Source organism: Pungitius pungitius, chromosome 10 (genome assembly GCF_949316345.1).
Source record: "Pungitius pungitius chromosome 10, fPunPun2.1, whole genome shotgun sequence".
NCBI classification, from domain to species: Eukaryota; Metazoa; Chordata; class Actinopteri; order Perciformes; family Gasterosteidae; genus Pungitius; species Pungitius pungitius.
Genome location: NC_084909.1, coordinates 15,139,656 through 15,162,122, shown reverse-complemented (window position 1 = coordinate 15,162,122; position 22,467 = coordinate 15,139,656). Strand labels below are relative to the sequence as shown.

Sequence of the window (22,467 nt, the reverse complement as noted above, 5' to 3'; positions counted from 1 at the left end):
ATATGTGCACTGCCCTTCAGATATACTCTAATAAAACTGGTATGAAATAAAGGTGTGACATGAAAAGAGTAACACGTGATGTATTCGTGACCGTCCTCATCAGAAAAATCTCACCCTGTAAAGACCAATGTTCATATTTTCTGGAAGTGTGCTGTTATAACAAGTCTGAGGTTGTTGTCTGTTGGGAATACAAAGCCTGACTTATTTCAACTTGTATCGAAATTGAAAAACGCAAGTTGCATCCTGCGTCATAGCAACAGTTTACTTTTTATTTTGTTTGTTTCATTGTTCATCTAGTATAAGTTATACTCCAAAATACCTAAATCCCACGTTTCCATCAATGTATCAACTAGAATATTTCCTCAATCTGTGTAAAACTAATCTAGAGCCACATTCGATATCATCACACAACACACTTTGCAATTGCAGTTGTTTCAAATTGTTTCCTCATATTGCTGGGATTAAATCATTCTGTTTCCATTACATTACATGTCATTTAGCTGACGCTTTTATCCAAAGCGACGTACAATAAGTGCATTTCCACATAGATAAACTCAGAAAACAAGTATCAAGAAAGTACATTTTTCCTCAAATAAGCAGTTACAAAACATGTTATAGAAAAGTGCCATTATAAGTACATTTTAAGTGCTATCATTTGTTAGTGCTACGGTTTGCTAGTGTTTTAGTCAAGGTAGAGTCTAAAGAGGTGTGTCTTGAGTTTTCGACGGAAGATGTAGAGGCTCTCTGCAGTCCTGATGTCATCGGAGAGCTCATTCCACCATCTCGAAGCCAGGACAGCAAAGAGTCGCGATCTCGTCGAGTGCTTTTCTCTCAGTGAGGGAGGAACAAGCCGCTTTGCAGATGCAGATCGAAGTGTGCGAGTTGGGATGTAGGGTTTCACCATGTCCTGGATGTAGACTGGTCCCGATCCATTCACAGCATGGTACGTCAGTACCAATGTTTTGAACTGGATGCGGGCAGCTACTGGTAACCAATGAAGTGAACGGAGAAGCGGTGTGGTGTGGGAGTATTTCGGAAGGTTGAAGACCAGTCGAGCTGCTGCATTCTGGATGAGCTGCAGTGGTCGTATGGCGGTACCTGGGAGACCCGCCAGCAGAGAGTTGCAGTAGTCAAGGCGGGAGATGACAAGCGCCTGAATCAGTACCTGTGCCGCCTTCTGAGTGAGAAGGGGACGTATTCTCCTGATGTTGTAGAGCGTGTATCTACAGGATCGGGTCGTCACTGCGATGTTGGCAGTCAGGGAGAGTTGGGAGTCAAGTGTCACGCCGAGGTTCCTGGCACTCTGAGTGGGCGTTAACACGGATTTGCCGAAGTTAACGATCAGGTTCTGGGTGGGCGAGGTTCTTCCAGGGAAGAAAAGTAGTTCGGTCTTGTCGGGGTTGATCTTCAAGTGATGAGCGGACATCCACTGGGAGATGTCAGTCAGACATGCAGAGATCCGTGCCGCCACCTGAGTGTCCGAGTCGGGGAAGGAGAGAAGTAGTTGGGTGTCGTCGGCATAGCTGTGATAGGAAAAACCGTGCGAGCGAATGACGGAGCCAAGGGAGTTGGTGTAAATTGAGAAGAGGAGGGGACCCAGGACGGAGCCCTGAGGAACTCCAGTTGTAAGGGGACAAGGTTCCAACACTGATCCTCCCCAAGTTACCCGGTAGGTGCGACCGTCAAAGTAGGATGAGACATGTGAGGAAGGGAAGAAGATCAGGGGCGATCGACTGTAGGATATGGGATGGGATGGGGTCAAGGGGACAGGGGTGTGAAACAGGGTAGTGAGGGTGATTGGGGCGAGGTCTGTGCGATATAACTGGAAGGAGGTGGGTTGGAGAAGGAGGAGCGTATGTCATCTATTTTTCTGGTAAAGTAGGTGACAAAGTCTCCTGGGAGAAGGGTGGAGGGGGGAGGAGGACTGGGGGGTTCGAGGAGGTTAGTGAAGATGGAAAATAGTTTTTTGGGGTTGGAAAATGAGGACTCAATTCTGGATTGGTAGAAAGCACTTTTTGCAGCAGAGATGGAGGCAGAAAAAGATGACAGAAGCGACTCAAACGCATGCAGGTCATCAGGTTGTTTGTATTTTCGCCATTTCCTTTCAGATGCTCGCAGAGTGGCTCTCGTAGCACGCACCGGTTCAGTCAGCCACGGAGCTGGAGGGGATCTGCCAGCCCGTCGAGTCTTAAGCGGACACAGCGAGTCGAGAGAGGACGACAGAGTTGTTAGGAGAGTCTCTGCGGCAACGTTCGGATGCAAAAGTGCAAAAGAGTCGGTTGCGGGGAGAGCTGGTATAACGGAGGAGGCCAGGGAGGGGGGGGAGAGTGAGCGAATGTTACGGCGGACCGGTATAGAGTCGATTGATGGGGCGGGGTCGTTAGTTGGTGAGAGCGGAAGGGAGTATGAGAGGAAGTAGTGATCAGAGACATTCAGCGGAGTTACAGTGAGGTTAGTTGTAGTGCAGTTCCTAGTGAAGATGTAGTCAAGGTGATTGCCAGCTTTGTGAGTCGGAGGGGAGGGGTTGAGTGTCAGTGCAAAAGAAGCAAGTAGGAGTATGAGCTCAGATGACTTCTCTGTCAGGATGTTGAAGTCACCTAGGAGGATGAGCTGAGGGCCATTTTCAGGGAAGTTTGACAGGACGATGTCCATTTCTTCCAGAAAGTGGCCCAAGGAGCCTGGTGGGCGGTAGAGGACAACAATGTTTAATTGAACCGGGTGAGTAATGGTTACAGCATGGAATTCAAAAGACAGTGGGGTGGGGGAAGGTATGGGGTACGGGGAGAAGGTCCATTTGGGTGAAATGAGTAAACCTGTCCCGCCACCCCTGCCAGTGGGTCTGGGTGTGTGGCTAAAGGAGAAGGCAGAGGAGAGAGCAGCTGGGGTGGATGTGTTTTCCGGTGTGATCCATGTCTCAGTGAGGGCGAGGAAGTCAAGCGACTGCTGGATAGCAAAGCCGGAGATGAAGTGTGCCTTGCGAGTAGCTGACTGGCAGTTCCAGAGTCCTCCTGTGACAAGGTGCTGGACCTGTGTGGAGCGGGCGGGGTAGGTAAAGGAGGAGGGATTACGACAAAGAATTGATCTAGGCCGGGGGCGGTAGTATCTGCGGGCAGAAATTCTAACAGGTATAGTGATAAAACACAGTTACGAATGAGTATGTGAGGCGCCGCGCTCAGTTGCCCCGAAGACTCCACGAAAGACTCCTTAGTCGTCTTTGTTCTGCTTGTCTTCGTGCTGAGGGTCTTCGCTAACGCTTCACCTAGTTTCCAGTTAAATACTCCCTCGTTAGTGGAAGTCGGCTACGGCTGCGCTGACCACTCCCCTGTCGTTAGTAAACAACAGGTTGATTGCCCTCAGCCGAAACTCGTCCAAATGCAAAGCAGCAAGCACGTTGACACCCTAATCAGTGGACAACAATAACAACAACTGGCAGTCTAGTTAGCTTAAAACAAGAAACTGTAACCTATAAAGCAGTAGCAGTCAAGTTTCACTTAAAAACAGCACAAGCAACAACAAGTTTAGCAGACTAGCTTGGTTAAAGAAAATATACTCAATCCGATTTCAAGTCTCCTGGAAGTCTGAAGATCTGGTAGAAGAGATGCACAATGAATGAAATGCCACATGTATGTACCAGAGACTGATTTTTGGCAAAAGTTGTGGTTTTGGTCAAATACTTGGTTCATTAAAGTTGTAATATAACAAGATCAATAATCTAGATAAATATAGCGAAAACAAGTAAAATGCGTTGTTAATGAACATTTCAGGGTAAGTGTTGCATTTCTAATAATATATAAATTAGGGCCGGGACTTTAGCGCGTTAATTACGATTAATTAATTACAATGTGAATTAAGATTAATTAATTACACAAAAAATAACTCATTAAACATTTTTTACGCATTTTACACTTATTTATTGCACCGCGGAACGTTTCTCACTGGATGAGTTTCGGCGGACCGATTATACTGGAGCACCAAGTAGCGTTCATGACTTCAGACAACAACAAACCACAGTGAACATGAACGAAGAAGCTGACAAGACCGTGTCGGGTGGCCCCGTGAATGGGAAATCTTATTATGATAAACACACGGATGGAAGCGTCGATAAGAGCATGGTTGTGTGCAAGCTATGCAACAAGGAATTCACATCGAGCCCCAACGCAAAACAATTAGCAGCTAGCGTGGATGTACAAGGACCCACACGCAACCCACACTGCACCAGATGACTGGTTCAAGGACCAGGGTAACTAAGTCCACGTCTGAAAAAATAACCAATGTTCTGAATGTACTTGAAAGTATTGGTCTACTTAAAAAAACCTAGTTTACAGAAGGTCTACTTACCTATAGGCTACCTGAATTTCTGAAAGTACTATATTTCTAAATATGCTATTGCTACACTGGAATTGGTTCAACAAAAATAAAAATCCATGTGAAAAAAATGACTTCTCACTGTTCTCAGGTCAAATATTTGTATGTATAATATATGCGATTAATTTCGATTAATTAATTACAAAGCCTCTAATTAATTAGATTAATATTTTTAATCGAGTCCCGGCCATAATATAAATATAAATGACATCTGTTAGATAGTTTTTTTTGTACACATGACATCCATTGTAGTTTGTCGATCCCGGGAGAGGGATCCCTCCTCTGATGTTCTCCCTAAGGTTTCTTCCCTTTTTTCCCCATGAAAGGGTTTTTTTATATTTTGGGGAGTTTTTCCTGTGCCCATGTGAGGGTTTCGGGACAGAGGATGTTGCATGTGTACAGACTTTAAAGCCCTCTGAGGCAAATTTGTAATTTTGGGCTATACAAAATAAAATGAATTGAATTGCTATCACACATGCAGACCCTATTCCATCAATACAGGAAGCCTCAGGAGACATGAACTAGAGAAAGGGCCAACTTTTGGAAAAGTTAAACAGTGATGGTTCACCAGATCTTTTTGATTGAGTTTAGGAAGACTGGCTGAGCCCCTGCAGTGAAGACACACGACTACTTTACATTACATGTCATTTAGCTGACACTTTTATTCAAAGCGACTTTGCATTATAACCCATGCGTTACATTTTGCCTGGGGAGCAATTAGGGGTTTGGGTGTCTTCAACATGGCACATGGGGCAGCCGGGATTTAAACTGCCAACCTTGCGGCTCCCAGCGCAAAGGGCACTGGGTGCCACCATCGCCCTTTGCAGCTCCCACTCCCAACAACCTCCTCACCACCCACTCTCTCCCTCCACACCCCTCTAAAGCAAATGATCAATAATTCTACTAGTGGAGCATGGAAAAAGTCAGCTGAGAAGAGGAATACACTGGGTGAGAGCCTTCAAAGTGATTTTTATGGTGGTGCTGGTGATGAAGGGGCTACAGCATATCTTATTACCATCTTTCTTGTGAAGCAACCTAGGAGGCTGGAGGACACATTGTCATACCCTAACAGACACCTCAGCCTGAGCCATAACAAGAGAGTACCCCAAACATTGTGATTTATGTGGTTTCAATGTGATGGCAGTGATGTGTCTTCTTGTATTTGGCATACTGATCAGGGGCTTTGAGTGGGAGAACTCCCAAGCTCCATTCATTATTCAGGGGAGTGAGACAGATTTCTGCTTCCTAGACTTTTCCTCTGAGAGAGAGAGAGAGAGATTTGATTTTTTTTAAACGCTTTATTTACATCTTTATAGTCTTTTCAATTTCAAACATGTAATGTCAGCGCCTCCGGGCGTGTTGTAGCGAGCAGGGGGCCGGTGAGATCCCCAGCCCCGGGCTCAAGTAGATCTCGGGGAAAGGGTCTGCAGGGTCCGGCTCCACTTGGCTCTGGCTGTAGTTTTTGAGGAGGGTCCTTTCCTCTCCCGTCAGCCTCTGGTTCCACAGCTCAAGGACCCTCCTTGCCACTCGGACGGAATAAAGTCCCAGTAGAGAGCCCAGGGCCGGGGCGTCGTTCAGCATCGGCCTCACTGCGTCCACCAGCTGCTGCAGGCACAGGACTCGTGCCCTCAGCAGCGCCCCCATCAGGCCAGGGGTACCACTGCTGCAGATGTCCAGCTTTGCTGTATGAATCAAAGGTTCTTTCAACAACCAGTACAGAGAGGAAGACTGTGGTCACCTTTTACGGTTAAAAAGACTTAAAAACACCCTGATGAAACGGAGGTAGCCCATTTAGCTTTAAAACATTAGAATCAATTAAGAACAGAGCAGTATCCAGCCCCATGTTGTTTGCACGCCTGAAAATACAGCTGGCCACGTCTCTCCACACTAAATCATCTGGACCTGTGAGGTATTTTTGTATAAACTGGAGTCTAAAAGTGGCCGTCCGACTGGCCAGGTGGACAAGGCCCTGTCCCCCCTCCTCCCTGGCTAAAAACAGCACCCCTTGTGGCACCCAGTGTAGACCCCCCCCCAAAAGAAGTCTACCATTTTTTTTTGTATGTGGGCCAGGAAGCCCGAGGGAGGGTCTAAACATGCGAGTCGGTGCCACAACTGAGATGTAATCAAGTTGTTTAAAACCAGAATTCTACCTTTAAAAGACATTTGAGGGATCTTAGCTATAAAACCAGCGCTGAACCCAAACTTCCCCATGACTTTCCAGAGGAAGTTGTGCTCAACGCGGTCAAAAGCCTTTTCCTGGTCTAGAGAAATCAGGCCAGTATTAATACCCAACGAGCTGTAGACCTCCAAAACATCTTGAATGAGGTAGACATTATCTACCATGGACCTGCCATAGCTTCCCTCAGCCTGGAGGCAAAGACTTTGGACAGAAGCTTGTAATCCACACACAGCAGGGACACAGGCCGCCAATTGCCGATGTCCTGCAGCTTTCCCTTTTTTGGCAGCAGTGTTATGATGGCTCTGCGGCAGGACATCGGCATGGAACCAGAGGCCAGACTCTCATTAAACACTTCTAATAGGTCCCCTGCAAGGATGTCCCAGAAGGTTTTATAAAATTCAGCTGTGAGGCCGTCAATGCCTGGTGCACGTCGTCCGTGCATGCCCATCAAGGCGGTCCTCAGCTCCTCTATGGTTATGGGCTTGTCTAGCCACACGTTGGTCTCATCAGAGACTTGAGGTAGTTCGTCCCCGAACTCCTCTGTCAGTGGTTCCTACTCCCTGTACTCGCTGGCATACAGGGAGGAGAAAAACCCCACGGCTTGCCTTCGAATCTGGCATGGTTCCACAACTGGCTGCCCTGCGTCACCTAGCAGTGAGTGGATCACACTCTTCTTCTCCAGACCGAAGAAGTAGCCAGAGGGAGTGTCCATCTCTGTGATGTTCTGGAATCGGGACCTGACCAGTGCACCCTGGACTTTAACATCAAACAGGTCGGCCAGAGCAATTTTTTTCCCTTTGAGGACTTCAATATGTCCTCGATCTCCTGTGGACTCGCTTAAACGCTCTAGTTCCACTATATCAGTTTCCAGGTCCTTCATAGATCTAGTGATGTCTCTGGTGACGTTGAAGGTGTGCTGTATTGCACATCAAAACAACAGTCAAAAGGTCGAACCGCGCCTTGACTAAAAACAACCTCCCCTCGATGATGTGTTTGACCTCCAGTGACAAAGGATTAAAATTCAATTCAATTCAATTCATTTTATTTTGTATAGCCCAAAATCGCAAATTACAAATTTGCCTCAGAGGGCTTTACAGTCTGTACACATGCAACATCCTCTGTCCCGAAACCCTCACATCGGCACAGGAAAAACTCCCCAAAATATGAAAAAACCCTTCAATGGGGAAAAAAGGGAAGAAACCTTAGGGAGAACGTCAGAGGAGGGATCCCTCTCCCGGGATGGACAGACTGCAATGGATGTCATGTGTACAGAATCAACAATGTAAAGGATGTACAATACATTAAATTTCTCTAACTGAAATGATACAAGTTATTGCAAGTAGCAGAACAGGTGTACGGCAGGACCACTGCAGGGACAACCTCCATCAGATCGAACCACCATCCACAGAGGCTTCTGTGGGGAGGGAGAGCAGAAAGATGTTGGTTTTTGATGACAGTAATATGAATCATATTTAAAGTAATGATGATGGCAGCAGCAGGTGTCAGCAGAGCCATGAGCCAGGAGTCAGAACCAGGGTCCGCACGAAACTATGATCCACGGAGACCTGGTAGGCGAGAAAGCACAAAAAACTCCCGGAAAGAAGCTTAATTAGTGATGTACATTAATAAAACATGGATGATTGTGGGAGGAGAGAGTGCGAGTGTGAGAGTGAAAGAGGGGCTCGGTGTGTCCTAAGAAGTCCCCCGGCAGTCTAAGCCTAGAGCAGCTTAACTAAGGGCTGGTCCAGGCTAACCTGAGCCAGCCCTAACTATAAGCAATATCAAAGAGGAACGTTTTAAGCTTTATCTTAAATGAACTGACCGAGTCTGCCCCCCGGACTGAAAGTGGAAGCTGGTTCCACAAAAGAGGAGCTTGATAACTGAAGGCTCTGGCCCCCATCCTACTTTTTAAAACTCTAGGAACCACAAGTAGCCCAGCATCTACGGAGCGTAGATGCCTTGTAGGGCAATACGGTGTAACAAGCTCTTTAAGATAAGACGGTGCCTCACCAGCAAGTGCCTTGTAGGTGAGGAGAAGTACCTTAAATTCTATTCTTGATTTAACAGGAAGCCAGTGCAGAGAAGTTAATACAGGAGTTATATGATCCCATTTCTTAGTTCTTGTTAATACACGTGCTGCAGCATTCTGAATCAGTTGGAGAGGTTTAAGCGATTTACAAGAGCAGCCTGATAACAAAGAATTACAGTAATCCAGTCTAGAAGTAACAAATGCATTGTACTGTGTGGGTAGCTCGGGCTCCGGACAGAGGCACGGGACACCAGGGTGGCGGGTTTTAAATACACTTTTATTGGGTACTGTTTCAGAACAACGCGCCGGCGTTCAGCTCGCTCGTACTCCCGCTCTCCTTTGCTCGCCGCCTCCCTGTATTATATCTCGGGCAGAGCACACACACATTAGTTAATTATTGGCAGCTGGTTCTAACTGCCCTCACCTGGCACGGTTCCCCGAGCCACTCCCCCTCTCCCCCCTGCAGCCGAGCCGAAACCACGCCCGCCACCACATGCATGAACTAGTTTTTCTGCATCACTTTGAGACAGGAAGTTCCTGATTTTCGATATATTCCGTAGATGAAAAAAGGCAGTCCTTGAAGTCTTCTTTATATGAGAGTTGAAGGACATATCCTGGTCGAAGAGAACTCCAAGATTTCTGACGGTGCTGTTGGATACCAGAGCAATTCCATCCATAGAGACTGTATCACGTGACAGCTGACTTCGAAGGCGCTCTGGGCCGATCATGTTAACTTCCGTTTTTTCCGAGTTTAACATCAGGAAGTTGCAGGTCATCCAAGTTTTGATGTCTCCAAGACAGTCCTGAAGTCTAACAAGTTGGTTGGTGTCTTCTGGCTTGATCGATAGATACAGTTGAGTATCGTCTGCATAACAATGGAAGTTTATGCGGTGTTTTCTGATAACGTTGCCCAAAGGAAGCATGTACAGGGTAAATAGAATCGGTCCAAGCACAGAACCTTGTGGGACTCCGTGACCAACATTCGTGGTCCTCGATGATTCACCGTTCACAAACACAAACTGGGATCGATCCGATAAATAAGATTTAAACCAGCTGAGTGCAGTTCCTTTGATGCCAATCAAGTGTTCCAGTCTCTGCAGCAGGATACGGTGATCGATGGTGTCAAATGCAGCACTGAGGTCCAGCAATACAAGAAAAGATACAAGTCCTTGGTCCGATGCAAGTAGAAGATCATTTGTAATTTTCACCAGTGCCGTTTCTGTGCTGTGATGCATTCGAAATCCTGACTGGAAATCCTCGAACAAAGCATTGTTTTGTAGAAAGTCACATAATTGATTCGCGACAGATTTCTCCAGGATCTTAGCGAGGAAGGGAAGATTAGAGATGGGTCTGTAGTTAGCCAACACCTCTGGAGCTAGGGTAGGTTTCTTCAGAAGAGGTTTAATTACAGCTACCTTGAAGGACTGTGGTACATGTCCTGTCAACAAAGACAGATTCATAATATCCAGTAGGGATGTGCTAATTAACGGAAAAACTTCCTTAAGCAGCTTAGTTGAAATTAAAAGACCTGGAGAAGAGGAAGCCTACTCCTCCACTGAGGTTGGTGCTGTGGCTTAGGAGGACTTCCCCTTCCCGCTCCTTCATCCAGTCGGCCTCGTTGGTGCTGTCGCTATGAGTTTCTTGTAAGAAGAGAACATACTTAATCTTTTTAAATTCATAAATAGATGCTCTCTTCTTTTTATCTCTGGTTCCATTCACATTTAAACTCCCAACTTTAAAAGTATTCATTGTGAGTAGGTATGCAGAAAAAATAAGAACCAATAAATTAATTAAAACACACATTGGAGATTTCAACATTACACTTGTTCAATGCTTTGCGTACTTTGGATAACAGTTTTTTTAATCTAAAACCCTCCTCAGTTATGCCAGCCTCCTCCCTCCGACTCATGTGGTGTCTAGCAGAGGTGTAAAACAAATTTAGGTCTGGAAAATAGTCTTTTATTCCCCTTTTGCCTTTTGTTTTTTTCAAGAATGTTCCTATTCTTTCAGCGGTGTACATCTTCTGCTGCTGGCTGTTGCTAAAAAAAACTGTCGGAGCCTCACTGCAGTCTGAGAGCTCCCCTTCACTCTTGCTGTCCTCTGACTGCCTTTGTCCCCGACCCGTCTGTGTGTCTTCCCCGCCCTTGCTGGTCTTGGCTTCGCTGCCTGTATTCTGGGCCTTTTTTTCCTTTTGGGGGCAGTTGTTTGCTCCCCTGCCTCCTCCTCCTCCATTTCAGCTTCATCTACCTGTTCTCCCCACCCCCACCCGCTTGTACCTTTCCCAACTCCTCCGCCACCCTGCTCTGTTTCCTCTGCAGGCTTCCCATTCTTTTCACCCGTCTCGACGACACGGTTCACCTTCTCCACCTGGTCCAGGAAGATGACCACGGCGCCGTTCATGCGGGAGGCCAATTTAATGCTGCCGTGCCCGACCTTCTCCCCCACAGCCAACCCGATGTCCTCTACGCTACACGTGAAGTCAGCGGCGATCTTGATGCCGTGCTTCCTCGTGAGCTTGGACAACGTGTCTCCATTTACCATGGCGTCTAGAGACGCCGACCGGCGAGACACCTGCAGGAGAAAAAGAAAAACCAAATAAAGAACCCAAAGACTAAACCCTCAACTAAGGTGAAAATCAAACCATAAACCACATTAAATTAAATATATATAACTAAGGAGAAAAACAATGTAAGAAAATCGCTCAATCAGCCACTCGCTCACACGCGAGAGAGAGAGAATTGAAAAAAAAACTTTATTTCTCTATGACAGAACGTTAATCTCATCCACTATAAAAAACAACCTATAGAATCTACCCAAACAAATCTACCCTCGATTTGTTTGGGTAGATTTCACCCCATGTTTATACAACTGATTATTCACAAGTAAATAAATACTATAGATTGTTACCACTTAATGCATAGTAGCAGGGCCATGGCAGGAAACCTGTGAAGCGAGAAAGCACAAAACCTCCGGGGAAGGAACAAAGTTAGTGATGCAATGTGTACAGTAGTAGTAACAGCAATAATAATGTTGTTAGGGTACATTAATTTGGTTTTCCAAATGGAGGATCATTCTGCTTCTTAAATCTTTTTTTTTTTAAAGTTGAAGAAGTTGGAAAATATAGAAAGTCACAAAGCATCACAATATATATATATATATATATATATATATATACACACACACACACACACAAATGCAGTTTATATAGAACTATATAATTACAGATTACAGACATATAACAAATATGATCAATAAGATATATACTAACAAGGTTTCTACTTCAAAGAAATGATATGTCCACTTGCTTTTTTTCTCGCTCTCGCTTCCATCAGGATTTGCCTTTATAATTCTACAGGGAAGTGCGTGTGTGTGTGCAGCGAGCAGGGCTGGTAGCAGTAGAGGTGCAAAAAAGTCAGACATCCATGCAAATTAACCAGCATAAGGTGAAGACTCAAAGAAATGTATAAACCATGTAATGAAACATAAATAGCCTTTGCAACATTAGTGACCCATCTCCCCTTAGTATGTGTGGAGGAACGGCTAGTTAAACCAGCCCCCACAGTTCATGACTTAAGAAGTTGCTTACTGGAGAACATGTAAAACTGAAAAAAATACATTTAGTAAAACATGACTTTGTAGTTACATCATATAGTAAGCTAGAGATAGAAAAAATTATTTATAATGCTAAGCAACTGGATATTACCTCTAATCTTAATCAGAGGAAGATAATCACAACGTATAACACATCTTGGTGTAACACACACTTAAAAGACAAAATAAACAAGTTCATTCATAATTAAAAACGATTGTTGAATAATTATTCCTCTTTCAGTGTGACCAAAGATTAAGGAAGGCAGAGAAGTCGTATGCAGACAAAGAGAAACCTTTTCCTATAACGTCTTGCATTGCATCATGCAACAAATCAGGACCGGCTATTCAATCCTGGGACCTTGGGGAAGACAATTAACCCTACATTTTCTCCAGATGCATTAATTCTACGGTGCAAATTAATGACTCCCACTCTTTGGGTTATGGCTGGAGAGGATCCGTGTTGTATAAACCTCCACCCCAGAGTTTGGGTTCATGTGTTAATATTCGGCAGACTGTAGTCCTGTAGTTCTACCCATGTTCTATGGATGGAGTTGTGGTTCTGTGTGACATGTTAAATGTTATTTAGAATGCAGTGTAGTTTGCTTCAGTTCAAGGTTCTGATAATTACATTTAAAAATTCCTGAATATCAATGAGAGAGTTATTATTTAGAAACTAAAACGTTTCCATCCCCAGTCCCGGTTCCAGCCCAAATGATAAGCATTAACAACGATATAGAAAAAGACAACGCTCTGATGGTAGGTCATAGAGAAGCTTCCGTACAAAATGAGACTGATCCATAAACAGTTAAACATAAGTGACATCATCACAAAATTAAAAGTCTAGGGATTTTTCCCGACTACTTCCAATTACAGCAAGAATGTGACGTCACATTTAGGATTAATCCTTTTCTGTCAAACCTCATGCTGTCGTAATCCCAAACACAAACATGTTCCCGGGTTTATCTCCTCACTCCTGCAAACGGATGACACAGATGCCTAAGAACTCAGAGTCTCATTCACACACTGATTCTTTATTATAATGACTGATCTGAAGCAGGCCCTGATGGGAGTCTCTGATGGGAGCTGTTGAGCTTCTGTCCGCCTTTATTCAGCAGAGCAGAAGCTATATCTCTTATCTGTGTGTTTGTGTGTGCCTTCCACATCAAAGGCATCTGAGGAGCTAACCAAGAATCTCTCAAATACCAATCCTTCACTAGAGCTCAGTTTACTGTGATATCAGCTCACTGCCGATTGGTCAGGGCAAATAACATAGCTTATTATACTGCAGATAACGTTGACACCATTTACAAAATAAATTACAGATACAGATTTCCCAGTTAGTAGCTGCTATGCTACATGATACTTTGCTGGAAAATAAGCCATCATAAAGACTTTAACAAAAGGAAACCAATTGTCGCAGTGGAAAAATGTGTTGAGATTGAATCATGGTTATAACTTGAACATAATAACAACAATGAATAACCCACAACAGGGTAAAAGCCCACAACACAACAGCTTGTGACATATTAATAATTGTACATTTATAAAAAAAATCCTCGCCGAACTGCATGCTGGGTACAGCTCACAACAAGAAGTAAGTAAGTAAAGAAGCTACATGAAAACACGGAAAAGAGCGATACAGGAGGAACAACGTGAGACCAGAGATGCACCAACACAACTTGTGCCCAAGAGAGGAGCTGTGTCTGTTTGAAGGGTTTTTGGTTTTGGTAAATCCGACGTAAGTTACGATCACAAAACGATTCATTGCAAAGTCTTTTGAGCCTCTGGTGGCAACACTAGCAACCACAACAAGCTGGCAAACAGCTGTTCGGGAAATGAACAGCTGTTCCGGTAGGCTGTTTGCAGCCACAACAAGCTAACGCGCTGTCACGACCTGGCTCTTTAGGCCATGACAAAACTGGGAGTTGCACGGTTTTAAAGCGGTTTAATTGTTATTTACTTAACATCGGATAGGCAAAGTCATCAAAAATTACAGGTGGGATGTGAACGTCAGTTTTAACAGTAGTGTAGGATGTCCATGAGGGTAGAGTGTTAGATGTGTGTGTTGTCAAGTGTCTCCAACTAAAACGAAAACGAAGACCAGCCAGCGGCCGCACCATACCATCGGACTGAGAGAGAAGAGAGTCAATGAATGAACAATGTGTCTTTTAATCTCAGGGCACCATACCCAGGTGTCTTAAATCACCAAACCCCGCCCACAGACCCAAATCCCACCGGGAGGCCGCTGCCTCCACGCTAACAAGCTAACTCGCCGGCCAGTTGCAAGCAAGTTGGCCAGCAGCAGCGAGCAGTTGTTCCGGTAGGCGTTGTTTTCCGGGTCAATGAATTAATGTGTTTACTAGAAAAAACAATACCGTAATATACAGGGATATCGTCAGAATGTTTCTTAATACTGTGATATGGATTTTTGGCCATACCGTGCAGCCATAGGCTAAATAATAATACATTTAATTCATATTGTGCTTTACATGGTAGGTTAGTCAAAGACACTTTACAGTAAAACCAGTGCATTTAGCACATACACACAGATACAGCAATAAAACCAACAAATAAAACAATCACATTAAAAACCAATTACAATAAGAGTACAACTTTCCTAGTAAGTAGATATTTTTAAATCCCTTCCACATTCAGTCGGTCCGCGATTGTCTGCCAGGCTTTTTCTCTCTGTATAATTACAGCTGCCGTATTCCTTTTTGCATATTATATGCTTCACCTCCTCATATATTTCCGTGATCAGTTGCTTCTCAGCGGGTGAGAAATATGCTGCGTGCGGCGCGTATTCTCCATTTCTGCATCAGTAAATCTGTGATCGATACCGCGTCTACTTAAGAAAGCCGTGGACGCGCACTAATCCCAGCTATGTACTACTGAATCTACTTAGCTCCCCCTTCTCATCCCGGCACAGGTGTGTGTGTGTGTGTGTGTTGTTGTTGTTGATTTGAGGCAGAAGAAGCAATAGAAGTCCTGTTTGTGGTTGAGTCTGTTGTGTTATAATAGGCTGTTAGTTTGTTTTTTCAGGTGAACTCAGCGTGGGAAACTCCACAGGAGGTTGATTGTAGCGTGGGAATGCAGACACTCCCTGTGTCTGCATTCCCTCATCACAGCCGTCAGCGTCCGTCCTCATCTGTCGCTTGTGTCGTTTGGGCTCCTCACCTGTCGGCAGGGAATTCCAGCAGGGGACGTGGTAGTTGTTGGGGGTGTGGGGGCTGGATGGAAAAACTTCTAATTAAGGGAGAGGAGAGATGTGCGAGGTAGGCAGATAAGTAGGAAGGGAGAAGAGCTGATTTTTTTTAACTGATATCAACATTGAGAGTAGTCTGATCTTTTTTAATTATGTACGTTTAAAACGCTCTTATATACTGTTGTAATGCTTTAATGGGCTTGTGGTCTAAACAAAGACTTGTGAAATCAATGCAGCAGAGACTATTCAATTGTGACCTTCATTTGCTGGTAATGTTGCAGGATCTGACATTTCCCAAAATGCTAATTATGGAACACGTCGGATAATATTGTGTAGTGGACCTTGATTTGTGATGCGCCTAAAAAAATGTAGCTATCACCTATAATGACCTGACTTTTTAGGTTTCTGAAATATTTAAAGTACTCATTCAGACCTCTCAATAGTTTTTCTTGATTGTGTCACCATTTGGAAAACAACGTAGCCATAGCTTCATGCAAGAGAATATGAAGACGTTTGTGGATAAGACCAACACAGCTCATAAAGGTTCTTATTATGTATCTTACTTCAAATAATTATCTTTTATGTTATATTTTTTGAAATTATATATTTAGAAATTTAAATGCAGCATTACCTAGTTATACGAGATATATAACTAGGTGACTTCCGAATAAATCAGACACTATACAGACACTACATTTATGGATTCATTATTGGTGTGCTACCTCAACATGATGTGTGGATGGGAATCTGCTCTGTTCATAAAAAAACTTTCAGAAAAAGAAAACTTTCAATGAAGACATTTGATTTTTCTACTAATTTACCAAATATGCATTTTCTTCTTGTTAATGACAGCAATATCTCCCTTACCTTGTTGGCCTCCTCTCTCTTCCCTGCTCTCACTCTGTACCTCACCCCTCCACTGTGAGATTCTTATGGCAGAAGAAAGTGTAGATTTCAAAATCAGGGGCTCACTGCTTGCCCACAGTCTATCAAAACGATCCCTGAGGTCATATCCAAACTTTATCAACACAAACAAATGCTGGAAAGGAGTGAGATGTGTATGGGTGTGCGTGTGTGTATTACTGGGTGTGAGTTTGCCAGTGTCTCGCATTCCTTAGCCTGTTGGCATTCAGCCCACATAGGTCATGCCGGCAGGCTTTTGTGTTCCATCAACCTCGGTGTCACTGCATTGCGGCATGGGAGTGTGTAGGCATGTGTGTGCGTGTATATAAATGTCAGCGAAAGTACATTTGTTGTTGTTAAGTTGTAGGTGAGTAGCACTCAGCTGCAAAGGCTTTCAAAGAACTTATGGTAAAAGAGTGATATGTGTTAGCAGCAGTAGTTGACTACACTCGCTGCTCTTGGCTCTGATATTTATTGTCCACGTATTGTTTTGCTTCATTGAGCAGAGCAGAGACAGTTTAAGGAGATCGCAGAGTAAATGGTCTGCCACTGGAGTGCATACGTCCCGACGTCAGCGAACCGTCGGCCGAACCGCCAGCGCCACCCCATCCCGTCAGCCGTTCGCGCCGATCGTCAGTTCGGTCGAAGGCAGTATCTGGCCCGAACCTGAAATGAGTTTGACACCCCCGCGGTAGATGGTCAATGCTTGCTTAGCTGAACATGTTCACCTATCTCACTCACCTCACTTACTCACCTATCAGGGTGGGTTTTCAAATGCCTGATAAAATTTGACATGGTTGAGCGAGAATCTTTTATTGTAATGGCGCATATTTTGCATTGCAGGCTCTTTTGTTGCAGTCTTGTTGGAAGATTTTGAACCCGAAGCTCACGACAAATGGCACAGCAGCGGCCGGTGCATTCGACATCTTTGACAACAAATTGTTGTCCTCGTGTGTGGCCGCGCGTGCGCAGCCAGCAATATATGTCAATGTACGTGTTACGTAGGCAGGTAACGGAGGGAGGGGTATAGCGGGCTCATCAGATGTTTCCTAAAATTAAACAATATTCACGAGTCCCAAAGCTCGAGTCCGAGTCGAGTCTGAAGTCTTTCGAGGACGAGTCTGAAGTCAAGTCTGAAGTCACTGTGTCTCAAACTCATCTCTGATACAATGTAACGTGACACCAACATAATGTGACTTACATGGATAACAGACGTAGCACATCAAAGCATAACAGGTAAGGGGAAAAATTATTCTGCCCAGTTCCAAGATTGCTCAACTGTTGGGATCACAATCACATTTGATCACAATCAAATAGGGACGGAATTTCCGACTTGAGCTCAAGTGTCAAGATAATGGACAATTTAGGAAAACGCTTAGAATTGTTCAGTTATCTGGAATAGCTCTTTTTTAAACTGGCAACTACACTCATAAAAATGATTCAAGCCCTTAGATTTGACAAGTTTTGAAAGTGTTTATTTGAATATCTATTAAAAGATGAACATATATATACATATATATGTATATATATATATATATATATAGATTAAATCAATAGCAGCAACATAAAATGGTTTAATAGTTTCACTTATGAGAAAATGTATGTATCCACTCGAATAAATTCATTAATTGAGAACTACTGTTTGCGCATATGCCACATTTTGCGCTTTTAGCGTCGTTCTGCCTTTTTTGCTGACTGAAGCTGTCTGCAACTACGAAATGCCATTTTATTCACAATTAAATAAATGAATAAATACGCGGAATAAATAAATGAGGAAATAAACACATAAATACATTAAATTATTTCATGTTACTTTTTTTCATGAGTCCATATTTATTTATTTCAAGAGACTTTTATTTCATAATGACACTTTATTTCACATTCATATATGCAAATCAGGGGGCGTTGGCTATCTCTCACATTCAGAAAAGACAACAGAGCCAAAGGCTGGCAGTGAAACGACTAGAAATAGGCTAGGTTAGTTGTAGCCTTCTTATATTGCTGTCTATGGTTGTAGTAGCAGATAAGGTACTGGTTCATTCATTACACTGTCTGAGAAAAGTATCTCAGACTTATTGAGAGCGGCTGCCAACCGCCTCGATGGGATGGAAACCACCACTTACAACCAAACACCACCTAGAGCTGCCGAAGTGGGAACCGCAAGCCCTAGTATTTCCAAAAAAACCTCAATATGTGTCAAAATAGTATCTGCAGATAACCCATGTTGATCGATTTGATCTGCTAATGCTAGCATTCTATCTCGGAGCCCACCGATGTCTTCCATTATGTCAACACTCTCACGTCCCTTAGCCAGCCTTTTTTTGCACACGCCTCTGTTCTCTGTTCTTAATGTGAGAGATAGCCACGTCCCCTGATTTGCAAATAAGAACGTGAAATAAAGTGGAATTATGTAATAAAAGTGCCATTATGATATAAAAGTCTCTTGAAATAAATAAATGTGTACTTATGAAATAAAAGTACCATGAAATAAATACATTTATTTAATATTTATGTATTTATTGCCTCGTTTATTTATTTCACAATGTATCTCAAATGCATATTTCATGTATTTATTTATTTAATTAATTGTGAATAAAACGGCATTCCATACATCCCTGCCGACATCGTTCCCTGTCACGGCTTCGTAGCAAGGCCAAAGTGCATAAGTTAGCTTAGTAAATGTTAGCTAACGTTAGCTAAAATTACAGACCAGAGAGCAGTTAAAGCCAACCACGCACGGGTCTTCCCTTCACCTCCACAATGAGACAGGCAGGCCAGCGCATGCCGGTCCCAACAGTTGTGGAAGTTACGTTCTTTTTACTGACAAATATGTTGTAGGAATTGCAAAATCTGCTTATACACACGAGTAATGCGTCTGTTACACGGACATCAATGTAACATTCAAATGGACTCTTTAAGTTATTACTTGACAGAACATTTATACGTCTGCTCACTGAAATGGGTTTAAAGCTATTCATTAAGATCATGTAGTAAATGTATTTCAGATTTTTTAATTGTTGTCTTGTATTTGTTAAATTGTCACACCTGTATGTCAAGTTGCGTTTTTGTCCTGTCTCCACGGTTGTTTTTTGACTTCCTGCTTTATTTTGGAATTAACTCCTTCTCGTTTTAGGCCCCTTGCCCTTCCTCATGTGACACCAGTCTGATTGGCCCTTTCTCAATACCTGAGACGGGGAGAACGGACTTGCGTTTCCGCGAGAATAGTCTCGGGAGATAGACTCGGGAGTCCTGACTCGCAGGTTCGGGAGAACGGAAAACGGTCATTTCCGCAATTGGAACAGCAGCTGACTTGATGACGTCACCACGTCAGCTGGTCTTGCTAATACGTTTTAATTTCGTTTTTGACTTAAATATTTTACTATTAACAAGCTTTTGTCTCATTTTCATTTAAAATTAGAAATGGTGTATATATAATATTGAGCACCATATATATAATCAGTCATAAAATAATTAGTTTTATCATTTTAGGAGGAGGATGTTGGATACAGTAACAAAAAATAAACTATTAAACTAAAATATTTGAATGCACACACACCTACCGTTTGTCTTGTTACTCCATCAAGAGTCTAATAATCAGTGTAGTGGTCCTCGTACAGCAAGCTGCTGACCACACAAAGATCTTACAGAGAAATATACAATAATTCATATGTGGAATTTTTTTATTCATTATTATTATAATTGAGAGCTTAAGAGTTTCTTTGAAGCTGAAGTTCTGCTGCCAATTTAGAGTCTCGATGACGAGTCTCCTCGTGTCCTTTAATTAAAACATTGTTAGTTTTAATGCACAATGATGGACAATAAACAAGCTGCACTCTGCGGATACAGACAATACATTAAAGTTTCATTTAAACATGACGTTATGAATCTAAATGTCCTCAAACAGACGTAACCGGTGAACAACATCAGTCTCTGACACCACATTAAAACGTATGAAGACTCGTTATAGTACAGTTAAATCTCATGTATAAGCGCTACGGAGACGTGAAAACAGGCGGAGCATTTCACAGAAGACTCGCCGAAAACAGGCTGCTTTCTGTGTGCTGAGATGAGCTGACCGCCCGGTGCTGGAGGGTCTGACGGTCTGTTAACTTCACCTCACATCTCGATCCACGGAGCAGATTGTAACAACAAAAGTTGCTTAAACAACTAACTTCAGTCATAAAATTACATTACGTTACTTAAATAAAGTAGTATTTATAAACTTCGACATAAAGTTGTTGCTGAGGTGAAATGCCTTCTGGGATATTTGGCTCTCACAAGAACAGACGAGCCCTCTGATGCATGCCTGGTAAAATAGGCGGGGCGAGTCACATCCGGGTATTGTGACCGTTCTCGGCCAGATGCAGACTTTAGAATTGGAACAGTACTCAGGCTGCGACTGATGACGTTTCACGGGTCCACGAGAACTAAAGTCCATATAAGAACGCATATTGAGACAGGGCCATTGTCTCCCCTGATTCCTGATTGTGTCCACCTGTTCCCACACCTCCCTCATGTGTACTTATAGTCTGCGTCACCCCTTGTCCTGTGCCAGTGTGTTGTGTCGTATTGCCCTGCACGCCAGCCTCACGTCTCGTCACGAGTCCAGTCCAGTCCAGTCCAGTGGAGTTTGTCCCTTCATTTATTGATCCTTCCTTTATTTCCTCATTACGAGAGATTTTGATTTCTGCACTTTGAACTTTTGAGCGACATCCTCGTTAGAGAGATTTTTTATTATTTTTTATTTTTGATCGATTCCCTTATATCCTCATTATTTTTTGCATTTGAGATTTTGAACAATTCCCTTGTATACATTGTATATAATTTTGATTTTTGAAGAATAAAGAATTGTCAGCTGAAGCCTCACTCTGCGTCCTCCTCCTCCTCAGCCACCATCTGCCTTACATAAATTGATAGTCCATTCTAATTGTTTCATCTGTAACATTGACTTGCCTGTGACTTTTGGAATATTCCAGCATTTCACTTTTCTAATACATTTCTCATCTTTTATAGTTTGCTCAGCATCACCATTGCTCTTGAGGCAACCTCTTTATGATAGTAAGAATTATTATTACTTTATTATTACTATTACTACTATATTTTCTTTAACCAAGCTAGTCTGCTAAACTTGTTGTTGCTTGTGCTGATTTTAAGTGAAACTTGACTGCTACTGCTTTATATGTTACAGTCTCTTGTTTTAAGCTAACTAGACTGCCAGTTGTTGTTATTGTTGTCCACTGATTAGGGTGTCAACGGGCTTGCTGCTTTGCATTTGGACTAGTTTCGGCTGAGGGCAATCAACCTGTTGTTTACTAACGACGGGGGAGTGGTCAGCGCAGCCGTAGCAGACTTCCACTAATGAGGGAGTATTTAACTGGAAACTAGGTGAAGCGTTAGTGAAGACCCTCAGCACGAAGACAAGCAGAACAAAGACGACTAAGGAGTCTTTCGTGGAGTCAAGACAAGCAGAACAAAGACGACTAAGGAGTCTTTCGTGGAGTCAAGACAAGCAGAACAAAGACGACTAAGGAGTCTTTCGTGGAGTCAAGACAAGCAGAACAAAGACGACTAAGGAGTCTTTCGTGGAGTCAAGACAAGCAGAACAAAGACGACTAAGGAGTCTTTCGTGGAGTCTTCGGGGCGCCTCACATACTCATTCGTAACTATGTGTTTTATCACTATACCTGTTAGAATTTCTGCCCGCAGATAGTACCGCCCCCGGCCTAGATCAATTCTTTGTCGTAATCCCTCCTCCCTTACCTAGCCCGCCCGCTCCACACATGTCCAGCACCTTGTCACAGGAGGACTCTGGAACTGCCAGTCAGCTACTCGCAAGGCAGACTTCATTTCCGGCTTTGCTATCCAGCAGTCGCTTGACTTCCTTGCCCTCACTGAGACATGGATCACACCGGAAAACACATCCACCCCAGCTGCTCTCTCCTCTGCCTTCTCCTTCAGCCACACACCCAGACCCACTGGCAGGGCTGGCGGGACAGGTTTACTCATTTCACCCAAATGGACCTTCTCCCCGTACCCCATACCTTCCCCCCCCCACTGTCTTTTGAATTCCATGCTGTAACCATTACTCACCCGGTTCAATTAAACATTGTTGTCCTCTACCGTCCACCAGGCTCCTTGGGCCACTTTCTGGAAGAACTGGACATCGTCCTGTCATACTTCCCTGAAAATGGCCCT

The 22,467-nt window shown here is 43.5% G+C and overlaps 1 protein-coding gene across 1 annotated transcript in view; it reads right to left on the bottom strand.

Annotated features, from left to right (window-relative positions):
* Nucleotides 1–682: 682 nt before the first annotated feature.
* The window catches only part of LOC134132802 (uncharacterized), a 30,168-nt gene continuing 8,383 nt past the window's right edge, over nucleotides 683–22,467 (bottom strand). Inside the window, 8 exon segments of the mRNA XM_062564906.1 lie at nucleotides 683–1,678; nucleotides 1,710–1,782; nucleotides 1,784–3,103; nucleotides 5,714–6,047; nucleotides 6,713–7,030; nucleotides 7,193–7,460; nucleotides 10,122–10,213; nucleotides 10,850–11,144. Of these exon segments, the coding sequence (XP_062420890.1) occupies nucleotides 683–1,678; nucleotides 1,710–1,782; nucleotides 1,784–3,103; nucleotides 5,714–6,047; nucleotides 6,713–7,030; nucleotides 7,193–7,460; nucleotides 10,122–10,213; nucleotides 10,850–11,144 (3,696 nt within the window).